The sequence below is a fragment of the Periophthalmus magnuspinnatus genome, chromosome 20 (assembly GCF_009829125.3).
Source record: "Periophthalmus magnuspinnatus isolate fPerMag1 chromosome 20, fPerMag1.2.pri, whole genome shotgun sequence".
Taxonomy (NCBI): Eukaryota; Metazoa; Chordata; class Actinopteri; order Gobiiformes; family Gobiidae; genus Periophthalmus; species Periophthalmus magnuspinnatus.
The window spans coordinates 7,216,557-7,235,898 of record NC_047145.1 but is presented as its reverse complement, the minus strand read 5'-3'; the positions used below and the strand labels follow the sequence as shown (position 1 = coordinate 7,235,898).

The window sequence follows — 19,342 nt, the reverse complement described above, 5'->3', positions numbered from 1 at the left end:
TGGTGGTCCATAGATGTTTACTAGTCTATGAGGTCCTATACTCAAGATCATTCTAAAGCTATTCATGAAAGGTTCATTTCTGTCCTGAGAATATGACTTTTTTTAGTATCAGTACCTGCTCAAATGAGTATCTACCGGTAATTTTGTTAGTAGTATCAGTTAATATCTGATTTTTGATACTTTTGACAACCCTAGATTTAATGAGTGATTTATTTCATATTGTGCATAAATAAAGTAAACACAACACATATTTAAGCTTTAGTTTTATTCATTCATTTCATAACACACAGCCACAATCAGAAATATAAAAGTATTCTGTGATCAAAAGAATAAATTAATACAAAAATAGAATATGTAGTTTCCCATAGCAGTCCCATCATAATAAATAAAGAGCTAGTGTTTAAAAGCCACCACTATACAGTCTAAAGCACATTTACTCATACATTTATATAAGATTATGTTACATCCACAAATACAATACCCCGGCACACACTTGTCTCCTTAGAATTATACGGTTCTATCTGTGTTTTTGTCAAAACTGAGTTATATTCTTCTTGGATACCTTCTCTGCGCAAAATTGTGTTGAGCCTGGTCATTTTTTTTAGGTTGAACAAAAGCCCATTTCCCGAAATAATCATTTTAAAAGCTCTTTTTAGACAATATTGTAATTTTAAAGTCAATATGTTTGTAACACCATGTGGTCTTACACCACCAGTGTGATTGGCCAGGTGTAATCAGAAACATCTGGATATAATCACATAGGACTTGAAATTGCAGTAGTCAATGAAAGCACAGCACACACTAAAATTGTAAATGTACTTAGTTTGCACTAAGATTGACAAAAATGGCTAGGAAGAGTAGATAACACAATTCAAATACCATACGCACAGTTTAGTAACAAAAAATATAGTTTAGTGTTTTGTTTCACTATAAACCTTAATACCTCAGAATTACACAGAACACAGAAGGGACCTCATAATTCTAAGGGGACATGGTGTATAAAGAGCTGATTACAAGATGCATAATTATACATAACAATTATATAACTTTATAAACTATTTCTGCAATCCAAATATACAAATATAACAGGAGTGTTAGAGTGTAAGGCCTGCCATCCACAGACAGGGGGCAGTGTTGCAGCAGTGCTCTCATTTGTACAGTGAAAACGGTTTACACAGGCCACAAGCATGGATGACACTATTACATCAGTGCAGCTGGACAATAGACCCACTATACCATTCATCTACCATCTCATTTAGACTGGGTCAAACTGTGGAAGTTGCTGTCAGTAGTATTAAAAATGAAAGGAAGATATATTAAAATTTAAATATTTAAAACAAAAAAAATACAACTCAAATTCAGCTAAGCTACATTCTTGAATTGTTATGTCATAATTTCAGTTGGAGAGCAGCAAAATCCACCATAGAATTCTGCCCTGTCTCCAGTTCAGTTTAAACTAGACGGATTCTGCAGTGTTGTGACGTCACTTGAACGCCACCTATCACATGTTCATATTAATGTTGTCAAGATACTAAAATTTAAAACTAGATTACAATACTAAGGAGTAGACTCGATACTCGGTACCGATTCCGATACCACAATGATGATAAAAAGAACTCTTTCTTCAAGCAATACAATGTGATTTTCAACATTAAACTGTAGTACTTTCTTTCATATTACCATGTGGCGTTATATCTGTGTAATCCCTCAGTCGCCCAGGTAGGTTCCATAGTGGTCCACAGGCGTAATCTAGTCTAAGAGGTCGGATACAGCTCAGGATCATTCTAAAACTATATATAAAATATAAAAAGGAATGGTTCATTTCTGTCCTGTGAATGTGATTTTCTTAGTACTGATACCTGCTCAATTGAGTATCAAGTTCCAATATTAGTTTTGGTATCGGTTAATATATGGTTTTCGATACTTTTGGCAATCCTAGTTCATATTATAGCCTACAAATGGTCACATGATACAGTACAACACTTTAATATTATAAAACAGCAGTTATCAGACCAGAGCCCAGCCCTAGCTTAGTGTTCCCTCATACACCATACAAACATATTACATTTTTACAGTACATAACCACTACTGGTATGTGTGGTGCAGTTTCACGGAAACTAAAGTCAGTGAATGCGTCGTGGTGCATTTACAGCCCCACACAGTGAATGTGTCGTAGTGCGTTCACAGCAACACACTCACACTTCTACACGTTTAGTGCCTCAGCCTCCTTCTCCTTCTCATTCCTTTGCTTTTTGCTCCTCCGTCTGCAGCAAATCACTACCACTGCGATGAGCCCTCCCACCAGCAGGAGGGGCAGCAGGATGGCCCCAGCAATGACGCCCACCGAATAATCTGTCAACACAAAAACAACAGGGTCAGGGCACGGGTCAAAAACATTCTAACTATATGCAAACATCAATTTATTTGCCATTTGTGGAGGTAAGGAATTCCTTGCCTTGTCCTGGCCTGTAAGAGGTATTTTTTTATTTTACTGTTAATACAAGGAGGGTATGTAGAAATAAAAAAAAAATTAAAAATGCATATTTGTCTCTTTTTAGTGCAGTAAAAATAACCAAAATGTCGCTATTTTGGCAAAAAAACTGTACTCAGGATTTAATTACAAAAACATCACCTGTCAACAGGACAAGACACTTCACCTTATTCTCTATGTACATGTGTACTGTATGTACTAGGGCTGCATGATATGAGAAATGCAGCTAGTGTAATAAATTAATTTAAAACTTCTTGTGTTTTGAATTATTGCCTTATTGGTATTTTGCGATCCATTGTACAGCCTTACTACCATGTATCCGTGAATTATTCTAGAAATTCTTGTTTTGTTCAGTACTGTGTGTCCTGTGTAGGAGGATACACAAACATTCCTGTACCCTCCATGTCGGAAGCCATCCTGCTGCTGCTGTTAGTGCATTAGCATGTGTTGCTGTGCAGAGACTTACTATCTAGGAGTGAAGGGTTCTGTTGGTGGGTGCACTGGGTCTGGCTGAGCTCGCCCTCCTGTGTGGAGGTGGGCCTAGACCGGACCACAGCCTGCACCTGGAAACAGTAGCTCTCCCCCCGGTCCAAACGTGTCACCTCCACTGCGTTAGAATTGGATTTGGCCGTTTTCTGTAGGAACACAGAGCAGAAATTAGGCCTGGTTTAGTCATTGTTCAGTTCTGGTTTAGGCCTGGTTTAGTCTTGGTTCAGTCTTGGTTTAGTCCTCATCTATCCACCTGGTTCTGAAATGGTTTAGTCTTGATGTGATCCTAATTCAGTCCTGGTGCAGTCCTGGTTCAGTCCTGGTTCAGTCCAGGTTTAGTCCAGGTTCATATTTTCAAAATAATAATATTATAATAGTGAAGAAAGCGTGTAATGCACTCAGTCCATTCATGAGAGATTTCAGTCAGTGTAACATTTTCTTTGTGTCCTGGTAATTTTCAAGCTTGTTTTTCTGTATTTTGGCTAAACAAATTAATGCCCCTGGTGGCAGGTATCCAATTAGTCAAAAATAGGGACACCTGGTACATTTCTTGTATAAAACTTGGACAAATCAATAGTGGCAGCGGTGGCTAGCAGGTTAACAATGTCTGTTTATATAGACAGTCTGTGGTTCCAGTCCTGGTTTGGTACCTTGCCCGTGCTCTTGTTCTTCTTGTAGATGACCTTGTACTCCAGCTCCTCCCCAAACACGTCCCTGATGCTGAGCTGTCGGCCATCTTGAAAGGCGGCGGTCAAAGGGTCAGTGACGTGAACTGTGACTGTCCTCCCATCCGGATTGACCTCGAGTTTAAAGGTTGGGCTCAGGAGAACCGCTGGACACAAACAGACATATCTTTTTGCTTCACATGTCCAAATTTTGTTCTTTACTTAATAATATGTGTATGTTTTACTTTACTGAAATAAATTGCATATGTTTTGCAATACAATTCTTGGTCGAAGCAATTTAAAGGGACAGTATGAAATTTTTATCTTAAATTACATTAACATGACCTAATTGTGGACCATATACAAGGTAAACATCAAATGTAGCTTTTACTGATAACAGTTGTAATGTTGATTTATTCTTACAAAAGCATTGGATATGCTGGCCAAGTTGTTTATGTTATAATTTGGTGTTTTGATTCTCGAAACAATTATCCAATCAGAAAGCAAAGAGAGCCTCAAGTCTCTCTCTTATTTTGGATTACCAGTTTCAATGCTGATATCAGTTGGTTTAAACCTAAAAGGACTCTCTGATCTGAATTGTCACTACCTAAACCACAGCACCTGAAGCAAATTAAGTGCTAGTGCAGCCTCTGCAGCTCAGTGAGTCAATTCTGGAGGTTGTGAGCTTTAACACAGGACATGGCTTGCCCATTTACAACTGTATAATTGTGCCTTTTTGACATTAGTCTCTTGCTATTTTTGCTACTTATTTTGAATTTATTATTACCAATTATATGTTTGTTCTTTGTTATTATATTATATAGTAATGTGTGAGCAATTGAAGAAGCACAGGGGTACTCACTGTCTGTGTACGGGCAGAAGCGTGGGGAGCTACTATGGGGGTACTCCTGGGGCTCTTTGGGTACTCCCATGGGTGGCTCTGAGATCACGTCTGCGGTGTAGCAGGCACGCAGGTCGCTCATGGTGTTGGTCAGGTCGCACTCGGTTTGGGAGCTTCGGATACAATGGGGGTTCCTCCGATGATCCTTGCCCACCCTGCACACACACAAGCGAGGGACAGTGAAGACACGCTCCCCTTACTTACAACAGCTCAACCGGCAGGGGCCCATAACTATGAGAGACTTACTTTTTTAACTAAATTACCACACAGAATATCCATTTTTATAAATTTTACTTAGGGATTGGCTCCACAAACTTGTCAGATTAATGTTGCGGCATAAACTAGAAGGCAAAGCAGTAAGATAAACTATAAACATATCTATCTCCATGGAAACAGGTAGGGTGTCCAACCATACCAAGATGTCCCCACTCACAAGAATGCATGTTTGTCAAGGTATTTTTGAGCAATTAAGGCGTCCATTATTAAATCGATGATAGGTAGAGAGATAGAGCAGTAACATTTCCATGGAGACAAGCAGGTCACCACCAGAAAAGTTGTGCACATTGTACGTTTAATAGACGAGAAGAGAGGGTTGCAATTTAATGTTTTTTGTTTGTGAATAAATGTTTCACCAAAATGAGGACATTCTGAGTTTTATTAGAATTGCGTTACCGTGGTACTATTTAATGATGTCACACTGTGCCTTCAAATGGAGAGCAGGGGTCAGTGTCTCTCTATGAGAGGAGCAAATGCTGATAGAGCTTCATTAGAATTTACAAGGAACTAGTTCCCCAGAGTCACCCCATTCATCTCTTGGCGTAACTTCAGTGCACAAACCTTGGGGATCTTAACTTTTCTACATAATTTCACTTTAGCTCATTTGTGCTGACAGAGAAGGAGTATTGAAATTTTATGTGGATAGACATAGTAAGTACAAAGATATTAACCAGGTCCAAGTTTATATTATCTTAAAATCAGGTCCAAATAAACATTTTTGAACAGTGACACTTCTGTTTGTGAACACTTTTCTTCGATGGAAGTCTGATTCCATGGAAATAGTTAAAACGATAATTTAGAATATCCTCCATGGAGATAGACGGGTTTTATTGCATACTGTGGAATACCATAGCCAAAGGGACCCCTACCCATGGAAGTAAGCTGTTGGAGGCTCTCCTCCAGGTTTGTGGAGATGGAAACTCACTCACATTAAGGATGCAAGTTTTTCAGTGCAATAAACACAACCAAAATGAATAAACATTGTTTTGACAATGTCGCATACTGAGGCTTTAAATGACCAGGTAAATGTTTGTTTGTAATATATGAAATTTGTCTGAGAACTTTACTCTACTAAACTAGGGACTAAACCAAGACTAAACCAGGACTTAGGACTGAAAAAGAACTAAATCAAACCAAGTCTACACCAGTACCAAATCAGTACCACCCTTCCCTAACTGTACATGAGTTCTGACTAAAAAAATGGCAATCACTTCACTAATTGTTCCCAGAAGCATCACAGCATGGGAAGGAGCCGCTCGCGTGTGTGTGTGAGGACGAATGTTTATCACAGTGTGGGAACTAAACTCCGTATACACATTCACATCATAGAGACTTATGGGGACAAATGTGTCTCTATGATGCAAATCCTTTATTAGTTCACCAACATGGTTTTACATTCAGGTCAGGGTTAAAATAGATTAAGGTGTAGGTTAGGTTAGAGAGTGGCAATTCCAGGGCTGAATGATCCAAAAGATTCTAGTGAAGGTGCATCTTTAACTTCAACTTTATACAAGCAACATGGTAAGCCGTATCTCTCCAAAACATGCTAACCAGATCAGAAATGTAGGGGCGCATGTTGTGTCTCTGGGCAAACAATGTGGTTAGCTGTGACAGGAAGGGCATCTGGTGTAAAAACATGCCAGCACTAATATGCCTTGCGTGTGTTGATTTCAGTTATCAGTTAGCCAACACTTCCCCAGAGAGAAGCACCTCCCCTCCTGCTATTGTGTGCACTAGAGACATTATGTGTTAATGACTGGCCAGCCTTCACTCTCTCTCCCGCTCTCTGTCCTCTCTCCTTCTCACACACCTCTCCTCTGGTCTGTCCTCTGATCTTTTTATCGCTCTGTTCCGGGACGCATTCCTGTGGGCACATGCTTTTAGTGCAGCCACTCCTACTGCTTATCTTTTTGAATGCCACCTAAGACTGGGCACGCTCAGATGGTAGTGTAATGTATCAGTATATGAGGTCAGTGCTCGGGGGATCACTGGGTACAGTCGGGTGGTGACTGACAAATTCATGAGGCTGTGACACTAGGGGCCTTCTGTATGCAACTCTAGGCAATCAATCGGTCGGTCTGTCTATCAACATTGGATGATAATCTGTGATTTGTTTTTATATTGTATCAGTAAAATTGCCCGATATTTAGGACTGACATTGTGTCCTGTACTACCCCAGTCTGTGTGTGCCCGTGTGTCTTTCCCAGTCTGTTTTCAGGGCATCCAATTTCTCTTTCTTTTCTTTAATTTTGTCAGCTAATTCTACTAAATCCCAGACATTATTTTTATGTTTACAAAAGTGAAAATTCTGAACTTAAAATTACACTATGTGACATTTCTGGTGGAAAGTCTGTTACCTGCCTGTCTCCATGGAGATGCTATTGCTTCACCTAGAATGTTCCACAGTATTAAGTTGATCTATATCCATGAAGATAACAGGTGACACCAACAGGCCAAGATACAAGTCAGATCTGTGGAGAGGCAATCCCATGAAGATAGAGTGCACCTTTAACTATAATGTGTGGATCTTGAAAGTTATCAGACATTGATACTGGCTGGAAAAACCCTCACTGGAAAATAATCAAGGAGAGCACGGAGAGGTCACTACTGGGCATGCTCAGGATTGTTTAGGTACTCGATAGAGCTCCATGCTCAGTAGGGGCATGTGTGCAGGTACTCACTGTTGGAACTCGACGGTGTAGGAGTAGTCAGCAGTAGGCTTTGGTCCCCACGTCAGTACTGTTTTGAAGTTACTGGAAATCCACGTGATGTTTTGGGCCCGAGGGAATAAGTCTGCAGAGGAGAGAGAAGAGCTGAGTACAGGAGCTAACAACAACTAGCATGCTAACACGGACTTCTTAGTTATTAGATGCAGACAGTACACAGCAAACTTATTTTGACCTCAAGAGCTGCTTACACATCCCTGCTGGGGGGAAGACACATTTTACTCAAATACATGGAAAAAAGATACAGTACAGGGCCTTTAAGCTTTCAGATTTTCAACAAAATACACCTTTGCAGCAAGTAACAATATTGCACAATTCAGTCAAGTCAATAAAAGCTCCATTGTCCCATGACCAAAGTCCTACACTTTACGATGTCTGTGTAAATATACTTTGGACACTAAAAAAGTATTTCATGAATAATTTAGAGTGCTATTCATTCAAACACTTTCATATACAACCTACATAAATAATACAGTATGTGCTAGTTATTAATAGGGATGCACCGATTCAGCTTTTTCAGTTCCAATACCAATTTCGATACTATGGCTTAAGTAGCTGCCGATACCCGATATCAACTGTTACCAGTGCAGAAACTGAAACCAGGATTTATTTCCTTTACAACAAAATCAAACAGAAACTGATCCAAATGCGTTATGTAACTATTGTTTATTTCTCAAGTAACGACAGACGAACTTTGTATAAATAAAAGTTCAAAGATTATAAAACTTTCTGGTTCAGCTACAACCACGAAATATTCTTATTACATCAATCTATATGTCCAACCAACGCATCGGCTGAACTGATATTTGGAGGCCGATACCCAATCCAGCAAATTTTGAACTATCAGTGTCGATATCCAATACCAGTATCGACTCAGTGCATCCCTAGTTATTAATAGGATTCTGTTGAGATTCCATAAATACTTCATAAACTGTATTTATGTTGACTCAAAATTCAGTCAACGGCATAAATCATAAATCATAGTGCTTTCTTTTATATTACTGCGTGGCCTTATATCTGTGTAATCTCTCACCCATCTAGAAAGATTCCATAGTGGTCCACGGGTACATACTAGTCTGTGTGGTCTTATACTTGTTCTGATACTTTTTACAACCCTGTTCACCCAAAAAAACACCACACTGCACCAATGAATACATACATTTAGTGATAAGACATATTGTTGTTCTCAAAGCTATTTTAATATATCCATGACACTCGGTCCTATGTGTCATGCTTTGTCATCGTGAATATTTAGCCTCATGTATTTGAGCATATGACAGTGTAGTCTCTGGCCACTGTCTGCCCACACCATCGCCAAACTCTATGCTTCTCATCACGTATCTCGCACAGTCATGTTAACAGTGACCGCGGAATCCACACCCAAACGCAATCTTTATATTCACACGAAAGAAATTAGCAAAACTCAAAGGCTGCAGTTTTTTTCAGTACCATCATTTCCTCCACAAACAACAATTTTCCTTCTCCTGTTTTATTCTGCATAAAAACTGCTAACCCTGTAGTTCAGATCTGTCCAAACATGTTCTGAAATGTGATTCTTGTATTAGTTTGTCAGTTCAGAGTTCAGCCTTTTTGTCAATTCTCCTGGACATATTCAAATATCCTATAGTACGTGGAACTGACTCTTGGATCAAATTGCAATGCTTGTCAGAAAAATCACAATGAGACATTTTTCTCAAATCATTCAACCCCATAGTCACACCCAGCCATGGAACAAGTCAGATCTGTGGAGAGGCGAGCCCACTCAGAGTTAGAATGCAGGTTTTCAAGGTATTTTATCAGCAATAAAGACACATGCAGTTAAAAAAATATGTGATATAGCTTATATGTTTAATGCCATACTGTGAAACATTCCAGACAAAGTGATAACATCTCCACAGCAACAAGGGAAAAAAGTTACATAGTGCAGCTTTAATCAAATGTTAAGTTGATTTATATTCACTAGTTTTTGAGCCATAGACCAATTTTATCTCATGGACTAGTTCATCAGACTAATGTATCTGATTTAACCTCAAGACACAGTGATTTTCTTGCATAACCTTTAAACTTCATATTTTTGCAGTTTCATAAGGCTGCCTAAATGTCAATAGTCTGAGTAAATGTTTCCACTACTGCTAAAGACAAACTGCAGATAACATTAAATAACTATTGAAAAACCTAGCTGCTTTGTGCAACAGGCTGCTGGGCTGGAGGCAGTGCTGGGAAAAGTACTGAGCATTTGTGCAGTTACATGACTAGAATATATTCACTTACAAGTACAAGTACTGCTGCCAAAAGTGCACTTAGAAATGCAGTATGTAACTTTTCATCACCTGCATGATTCCATGGAAATATAAAGTTAAAACCATACTTTGGGACATTTTCCATGGAGATATATGTTTTATGCCATGGTGTGTAAGATTATAGCCAAATGAGAGTCAGGTTTATGGAGATGCAAGCCCGCTCACAGCAAGGATGCAGTTTTTCAGTGCAATATAAAGAAACATGCTTTAATTTTTGTCTCTGTTTGGCTAAAAGGTTACATACTGTGACTTTAAATAACAACCACAGCCAAAAAAAAATACCTACGATGTATTTTTTATTTTTATTTTTTTACTTTCCTTTTTACATTTTAAACTATCCTATCCTTAGAAAAAGATACATATTTTTTTAGGTACAACGTTTGGAAATATCCACAGTTGCAAATGAGGCTGAGGTGATTCGTAAACGTGATTTGAGGCAGGGCTACTAATAAAAACAAATCTTATAAACTAAAACCCAAATCTCTAAAATACATTGCAGTGTAGACCTTATCCCCCCATGGAAAACGTTTCAGAAGAAAAATTCCGAGGCAGGAATGACGATGATTGCCCTTAATTTCGCGAATGCAAGTCCGAACGCGTTTGAGGAGGATTGTACTGATCTGTGAATATTAAGTACAAACCGTGGACTTACCAGGATCGAGCGACGTGGTCAGACAGATGTGCAAAAGTACCGCCACAAACACGGTCGTCTGTCTCGTATGAATCCGCATTTTGAGAGTTTTTTTCCCGGGTGGTAGTCAGCTGTGGTCCCGCTGTGTCTGTTGCGCTTTGGTCGTGTGTCTGCGAGTCCTGATGGAGCGTTTAAGTACGTGCGCTCGGACCAAATATGGAGCCTCCGCCAGTGACGTCAGGGGCTGCGGCGCACATGCCTGTCCCGCGTTGAGGTCACTCTGCAGTGGGACGTTTTCAGACTTTCCCGCAAGCAGCAGGTAGACAACTGGCGCTATTATCGTTGGCAGAAAAACCGCGGAATCATGCGCCAAACTCAGGTCTGCAAAGCTCTGATCAGCGTCAAAGGATCCAACTGTGAGACGAGACTCTGTAGTTTGATTTTCTGGAGCTTTCAGGAGTTGGCGCATCAACTGCATAATTCAGTTGAAATACAAACTGAAACATACTTTGGAACAGGGAGATAAGTTTTATCCCAAAACTGTGGAATATTATTAAAAACAAAAATGGAGCAGGCTAAGTAAGAGTAATGTTTTCAATATTTCAGAACAATAAACAATATAAATAGACATTGTTTTATTTTAGTCATTCGTTGGCTAAAAAAGTGACATACTGTGACTTTCTTTCTTTCTTTCTTTATTTGACAGGGACCATGTATAAATTCATTAATCTTACAAGGAAAAGATGATTTGTACCAGATTTAGCTACTGCTACTTTCCATCTGCAGTCCCTCGGCAGGTGAACACACATTAAAAAACACATATCAATTAACAATTACAATATACGACTACCAATTTGCCATACAACAATAACAATTAAATACAAAAAAAAAAAAAAAAAAAAAAAAAATGACCCCATGTCCAATACAGTATGTCCCTCCAGTCCAGACTAATATAAAAATCATTATGTGCAGGTTTATACAGTGAGGACAGAGCAGCACCAACTAACTAGACTGATGTGGACACATTTGATTATTTAAAATGTACTTTTTCACATTTCTAGTAAAACTTTAAAAATCCACAGACAATTTGGAAGCTGATTCCACTGCCTAATGGTTTGATAAGAAAAAGCCGATTGAGCAAAGGCTGAGGATCTTTTTGGAACTAACTGAGAGAGACATTGCTAGATGGCCCAACAACCTACATTTACATTAGTGATACCAAATTTTCAAACTCAGTTTTGATACTAAGGATTCATACTCAGTACTGATACTGATACTGATACAATTAAAAATATAATTTTATTCTTTTCACTTAAAGATGCACTTTTCTGCTGGAGGATCTGCCACCTGTTTGTCTTCGTGGAGATGTTGCGTTGCCTGAAATATTCCAAAGCGTAGCTTTAACCATAGCAATATTCATGGAGACAAACAGGTGCCATCACTAAGCCATACAAGTCAGATCAGTAAGAACACATGTTTTTCATTTTATTTTATTTCAACCGCATAAATAAACACACAAACTGATTAAACACCACACTATGAGATCAAAGGCAAAGTAAAACATCTCCATGGAAACAAGAAGATGGCAAGCCCTCACCAGAAAAGTTGCACAGTGCACCTTCAACACAAAATAATAGTATTTTTTTTATATTACCATGTGGTTCTAACTCTGATATCAACTCTAAACAGAGACAGAGATGTTCTATGGTGGTACGCCACAAGAGTCAGAGTCTGAGGAGGAGCTGCTGCTGACTGACAGGAAGCAGGCGACTAGAACATACATGGTTCTAAAATACCTTGAGTATCTGCAATTCAGTTCACGGTATTTGATCTAATATCCACTGCTCCTATAATCTCTGCACTGAAGCAGGCAGGAGGAGAGCCAGAGGAGCAGAGCCAGAGGAGCAGAGCCAGAAGAGCAGACAGGAGCAGATGGAGGAGCAGAGCCAGAGGATCCAGAGGAGCAGATAGGAGCATATCTTTGTTCATGGACAGAATTAGGAGTGAGTAGAGCACAGGGACAGCTCATATTGTATGTTTTACGGGTGAGTCAATGGATATATTTACAGGGCCACACTAGACTCATCCAATAACCTGATAATTAGATCTAATTATTGTGTGTGTGAGCGTGCGCGTATGTGTGTGTGTGTGTGTGTGTGAGCGCGCTCGCGTGCATGTTTACTGCCCTAGAAATAGAAATCTGCTAATTCAAAACACATGGTGGTATGACTTAGTTTATTACTGCATTTTTATAGTAACTGGTATTTTTTAGTAAAAGCTAAAGATAAAGGTGTACAATGTAACACCTTGTATCCATGGAGATGTTATTGTTTTTCTTTATGGTAGTCAAAAGTATTTAAAACCAGATACTAATCAATATCAAAACTAGATATTCATTTGATACTAGATACTCATTTGAGTAAGCATTGATACTTAAAAAGTCACATTCACAGAACAGAAATGAACCTTACCCAAATGTAAGGCACATAGACTAGTACTATGGATACATTAGTATCAAAATTGAGTTTGAAATTTTAGTATCATGACAGCATTAGTGTGTGTGTGTGTGTGGGGGGGGGGGGGGTGACATGGTGACATGGATTGGTTCATTATTCATGATAATATTTTTCTAGTAACTGTGTTATTTGTTAATTAAGGCTACAAAAATCTTGACCTTGTGACTTTACACTTTAAGTTTGTGATAAAACAAAACAAAACAAAATAAGTTATAGATGGCATTGCACTTGTGTCTGCTATATAGTTGTATTTTGATATTTTAATCGCAATATTGCAATATCACTCTAGCAAGTCGAAGATTTATTTTTTTTTTTCATTTGTGATACTGTGTATCACAGTAGTTGTGTACTGGTGTCAGTGAAAATGATCGGAGCAATGACGTCTTGAATACAGAAGAATAAAGATGACTCAAACATACACGGATCATAAATGGGAAAGGGAAAATCCAACAGTTTAAAAAAGGATTTTGCAGAACAGGTTTATTTCACTTCTCTGCTCTCTATGCCACATTTAACCTCTCTTTATGTAATGCATTGGGTTTGGCTCATGTAGATGCATCTTGCACTGGAGATATTATATTTTGGAAATGCGGCGGTTTATCACAAGATCAATTCAGGAGACACTGTACTGTGCTGTACTGATCCACTCCGAAGTAAACCAATTGAAATGAGGCTCCTGTTGTAGTGTATGACATCACCGACAGTGGAGACCCCTTATGTGATGAGTATGACATCACCAGACACACTCACCCACTCACACAGAGCCCTGGTATGTGCTTGAGAGGCTTGAATACTACGTGATGAATGGAGAAATGTGCTCCTCCGTGGGACCTAAGGGGGCTGTGGTAGAAGCGTCGCGTTTTGGGAGTGACTCAGGACCCCGCTCCCCCCTGTTACGATCGCCACAACCCCCCACCACACACCACACACACATACAGGGTTTTCCATGCTTTTTAAGGGGATTCCGGTGTTTACATACACACTACTAATACAGTCATTATGTGATTTCTGGAAATTTGACTTAGACTTAAAGGAACTGCATGTATTCAATGCTCTTACAGTTAAAAAAAAAAAAAGAAAAAAAAAGTACAATCACAACGGAACCTGGGTTGCCAGTGTCTTAACTTGCAGAGAGAGTACACACATTTTTCTCAGTATATGGACAGGCCAGTACATGGCCAGAATTCGCTCACTGAGCTGCAGAGGCTGCACTAGCACTGATTGAATGATTGGCTGCAGGAGCTGGGGTTTAGGTAGTGCCTCAACCCCAGGTAGATTTCAGCATTGAAACTGGCGACCCTTGTGAGGCTCATTTTGTTTTCTGATCAGATAATCGTCTTAACAACCAAAACACCAAATTATGACACCAACAACTTGGTCATCAAATTAGAGTTAGAATTGTTAAACCATGTTCTAATAATAAACGAGCACTTTTTTGTCCCTATGACATGAGTGTGTACAAATTGTAGTCCCCACACATTGATAGATACCGGCCCACACACGCACAGAGCCCACTACTCTTGGGACTATTCTTAGCGTGGAATGCCGTGTTTGAGACAGAGCCATATCCGGAGAATTCAAAAACATCAGAAACATGGGAAACAGCCAAACAATGTATGTAACAATGTATCCTTTAGTGTGAAGGAAGTCTGAAGTACCTAAGATCTGTACTAAATAAAGGAAGTACCAGTATTTAGGTTGCATTCACATTTGACAATGTAATAATTTAAGATGGAGGGCAGGGGCTCCATCTATGGGTGTAAAAGTTATTAGGGCTACTTCCATAATGATTAACCATTTTAATTTTGAATGGTAAAGCTGGAATTCTTGAATATGAGTCTACAGGTGTAAGTGAGATAATGGCACCACTTTCTGAAACTAATGAGAAAAATAATGTGACTTTTGCTTATTTATACTAATAGAGAAGACTCTGAACTCTGAACCAGTTTTTGTTTTGTTGTTGTGGATCTGCCCAGTTATTACAGAGATATTAATCATAAACCAGGTCGATAAATCTGCAATTTGACAGCTAGACAGTAAATTCCACCATAGAATTCTGACCTGTCTCCATCTCATTTTAAACTATAGCTAATACTTTAAGACTTAGGATTTTAAATAGAAACGACTACTACGAGGCCAAGCAAAAACATCTCAATGGTGATAAGAATATAGTTGATGTTCCTCCAGGAAAGTTACATAATACTCCTTTAACTATCCTTTTATAGTTGTTTCCTAGCAGAGTGAAGTGCATGACTGTTAGTGGCCCAATTCCAATGCAAAGCTGATTGTGTCTAAATCAGTCTACACACAGGGGCCTTTGTTTCCTCCATGCTCCTATTGTCCCTCAGCCAAATACAGTTGATTAGGGGCCCCATGATGTCACCCTGTACCCCAGCCTGCACCCTGGTTCCACCCTGACTGGCTACTGGCCCTGTAACCCAGATGTGTGTCTCTGAGGGAGCAGGCCTAATTGCTTTCCCAGGCAGATTACTGGAAGTGCACTTTTGAGCTCAGCCTCGGTCTTCTCTGTTAATCTGGACACGCAGACATAAACATTCTAATACTTAGACCGCTGTGACGACTGCTTTTACTGTAACTATTACTATTTCATTTAGACCACATTTGGAGATATGTCCAGGACTAATGCGCATCCACTTGCAGATAGAGTTCAAGACCGTATGGCCAAGGGATGGAGGGAGTTGTACTACTATTACTGTTACTATTACTATTACATTTAGACCACAGCACTACTATTACTGTTACTATCCTGGTTTAGTCCTGGCTTAGTCTTAGTTCTGGTATGGCCTTGGACCCTGACTTAAACCATGAATCACTGATTACTGCTGTTACTACTATTACTACCACTACTACTACTCCATGGATGCTGTGGCTGAAATGAGTGCGTAATAGTATTAGTCTATTAGTCCTGGGTTAGTCTTTGTTTAGTCATGTTTTAGACCTGGTTTAGTCTTAGTTCTGGTATGGCCTTGAGGTGACTCTGAGCTAAACCATGAATCACTGATACTCCTGGTTTAGTAGGTCTAATTTAGTCCTGGTTAAGTCATGTGATTTAGTCCTCTTTAAGTCCTGGTTTGGTCCTGGTATGGCCTCAGTCCATTACTACCATTACTCCCCCGGAAAGTAGTGCCTGCAACGGATGAATACACAACATTGTAAAGCAAGTTTGAGAGTCTAGAAAAGTGCTATAAAGGACTAATGCATTATTATTACTACTATTACTATTACTACTCCTGCTGCTACTGTTATTACTAGCTGTTGCTACCATTACTATACTACTGTAACTACTATTACTTCAACAACGTCTGTTGCTACTGTTATTACTACTGCTACTAATTATTACTTTTACCGCCATTTATACTACTATCACTTCTGCCACTGCTATACTACGTACTTCTACTATCACTAGTGCCACTACTGTACTACTGGTACATCTACTACTACTGCTATCACTTCTGCAGCTAGTACTACTACCGCTATTTCTACTAATACTGCTACTGCTATTGCTGCTCCTAGTACTAGTATACTGCTGCTACTATTACTTTCACTGCTACTATTTCTGTTTCCATGACCACTCTTTTACTGTGCTACTACCGCTGTGGTCAGTGAGTCAGGCTGTGGCTTTGACTCAGCACTTTGTGAATGAAATGAGCTCAACTAAAGTCCAGACCAGTGGAATTCTCACTGGGCAGCGTTAGTGGATTTACTGAGTCTGCAAAATATGTTAAATGTTATGACAAGCTTCGCAGGAACTCTGGTATTAAGTCCAGACTAACTCACAACGGCAAATCCAGGTATCCACAGCAGTAGCTCAGTGTTTCAGTCCAACCAGTTCATATTAATATTTTTTTCAATCAATCAATATCACTTTATTTGTCCCCGAGGGGCAATTTAAGCATGTTGAGTAGTAAAATACAATAATAAAAGAAAGCTCAAACAAAGTCTCAGTGCAGCTCAACAGGGCAGTAGGTAGGGTCTGGGCAGTTTGAGGAGAGTTGCAGCCCTTTGAACAAAAGTGTCCCACTTCTCTGTCCTCTGTATCCTGCAGCATCACAGCGATCTCCAAAAGGAGCCAGGTGAACTTTGGAGACACAACCGGAGTCTCTCTCCACTCTATAATTTTGGTCCATGTCTTCAAGGACCAATTCCCTCTGGAATATCTTCAACATTATTTGGTGTAGAAATGGTTCCCGTCATCTTCGGAAGTTGGATTTTCCAATTTTCGACTTGTACAAAAGGACTGGAAGGCATAGCAATCTCAGAATTTCTCCTCAGAAACTCAGAGAAAATTTCAGAGTCCAAGTTAGGAAATCCAAAATAGCTGCACCCTGCGTTTGGATAAAATTTGATGTCCACAGTTAAAATATTGATGTACTTGTGTAATTTTCCCTTTAGTTGCTCAAACCTGTCCGCCTGATTCTGTGAACCTGCTTCTGCACACTGAGCCTCTACAGTTAAATGTGCTGTTATGCTCCATTATACTAATGTTGCTAATGGCCCTAATGTCAACAAAAGCAGAAATTCACTCTCAAACATTGTTTTATTAATGTTTAGTAACTCAGATAATGAACTAAATCAACTTAATTGGATCCTCATTTTAGTGACTTTCCTTGTATTAATTAGATTATTGAATCTTTACTGTAATATTGTTGTTTTTTTTTCCAATTTGACAACTAAACAGGCATCCAATGTTGAAGTCAGAAATTTACTTCATTCCGCGATCCCAGTTCTGATCTCCGAGGGTGACTGGAATGCAGCAAAAGTCTGTTGCATTGTGGGAAAAAGTTTGTAGCATTTAAGAGCTAGCTGGTTAGCATAGTTAGCTCCATGCAGGGTTACCATAGATACAGGAAAAACAAATCACATGACAATAGTCTGTCATGATGGACGCATTATCTGCCTCCTGTGTTGTCTCCCTGTGTGTCTTCCCCTCCCCCACCTGTCTGAGCCTGGAGCTGGGCGGAGCCCCTGGCTCCTCCCGTGCGCACCTGCAGCCCATCAGCGCACTTACCTCCACCAGCTGCTGGGTATAAGATGGACCAGCTCAAGACATTCGGTGCCAGATTGTCCGAGTGTCTAACATGAATGTTCCAGCTCTGTTTTTGTACTTCTTGTTGCCTACTTTTGGATGCTGACTGGATTTTTGCTGCTCCTCAGATCCCTGCTCCCTCGCTCGTCCCAGCTCCTGGCCTCTGGTTCAGCTCCTGACCCCGCGCTCCGGCTCCGGTACAGTCTACTCCTTGTCTTCACCTTGTCTCGTCCTGGACTCCGGCTTGCTCCACGTCTCCAGCCCCGGCTCCCGTTCTTCGGACTGCTCCTGCTTGGTCTTCTCTGGCTCCGTCCCCGATCCTGTCCTCGCTCCGGTCCTGGTTGTTCCCTGTTCCTGCGTCTCCGCTCTTCACAACACATCCTCGGACTCTGACTCGCACCCCGCTCCCCGTCCCTTGCTGGTTTAATGATCTTTTGTTATTTATTGCACAAACTGTAAAACACTGTAAATCTGCCCCGAGTTCTGCACTCTTTGGTCCGCCCTACACCAGCCATTACGACATAGTCATTGACTTCCGTCCCTTGAACTGGCCACACTGCACTTCAATGTGGCCAGCCAGTCAGCCACAAGAGCAGCCAACCACGACAATGGCAACCACTACATTTTTACAGCTGATGATCTTAAAATTCCCTGGGGAGTGAATTTAACTAGAGGCACTGCTCTGTCTGAAACTCTGCTCTTCTAGTTAGACTTCAAAAATGCTTAATTTTTTAATTATGCTATGAGGCTAACACTTCTTCAATTCTTTACGAAGAGCCTGGTCAGAATCTCTCCGAGCTCAGATGGGTGTAATTGACAGGTGTATTAGCAACCAGGGACATGCATGCTCCATTTATATTGGAAAAATTAAAGGAAAAAATACCACAGGAGACTGAAACACATGGTATATTTCTGCAGAATCAATGAGTGAAGGACTAAACTGTTAATCTGAGGTGAGAGAAATGTAAATTTGTTTCTTAATGATGGGAGACCAATGAGCTCCTTCGATTCACATGCATCACTAAAATAGACGAATCTGATTGGATGATCTTCTGGCTCAAGACGCAAAGGAGGTAGTGGTGAGGAAATTGATATCCTTTTATTTATATATATATATATATATATATATATATATATAATATGCAGATGTATCAGTCTGGACTTGGCAGGCAACAACACTGCATCTGTATCAAATACAGAAGAATACCTCATTTCCAGGACAGCAGTCTAGCTGTAAGGCTATTTTGAACATTTCCACATGACAGTGCAGAGGGTCAATAGGCCATTATAAATCAGACCG

The 19,342-nt window shown here is 39.9% G+C and overlaps 1 protein-coding gene across 1 annotated transcript; it reads right to left on the bottom strand.

The window, feature by feature from the left end:
• Positions 1–250: 250 nt before the first annotated feature.
• On the bottom strand, positions 251–10,655 carry f3a (coagulation factor IIIa). Its single transcript, XM_055230320.1, has 6 exons — positions 10,501–10,655; positions 7,504–7,615; positions 4,508–4,701; positions 3,631–3,812; positions 2,958–3,126; positions 251–2,352 (listed from the first exon to the last, which is right to left on the bottom strand). Exons 1-6 carry the CDS (start codon positions 10,577–10,579, stop codon positions 2,204–2,206), a joined length of 885 nt encoding a protein of 294 aa, XP_055086295.1. The 5' UTR covers positions 10,580–10,655; the 3' UTR covers positions 251–2,203.
• Positions 10,656–19,342: the final 8,687 nt, after the last annotated feature.

Bases quoted from the DNA above. Each gene is read 5' to 3' on its own strand.
- f3a (XM_055230320.1), bottom strand. From the start codon at position 10,579: ATGCGGATTCATACGAGACAGACGACCGTGTTTGTGGCGGTACTTTTG. The intron at 4,702-7,503 runs GTGAGTACCTGC...GTGTGTGTGCAG, and splicing joins TACACCGTCGAGTTCCAACA to GGTGGGCAAGGATCATCGGA. The intron at 3,127-3,630 runs GTACCAAACCAG...GTGTTCCTACAG, and splicing joins AGAACAAGAGCACGGGCAAG to AAAACGGCCAAATCCAATTC.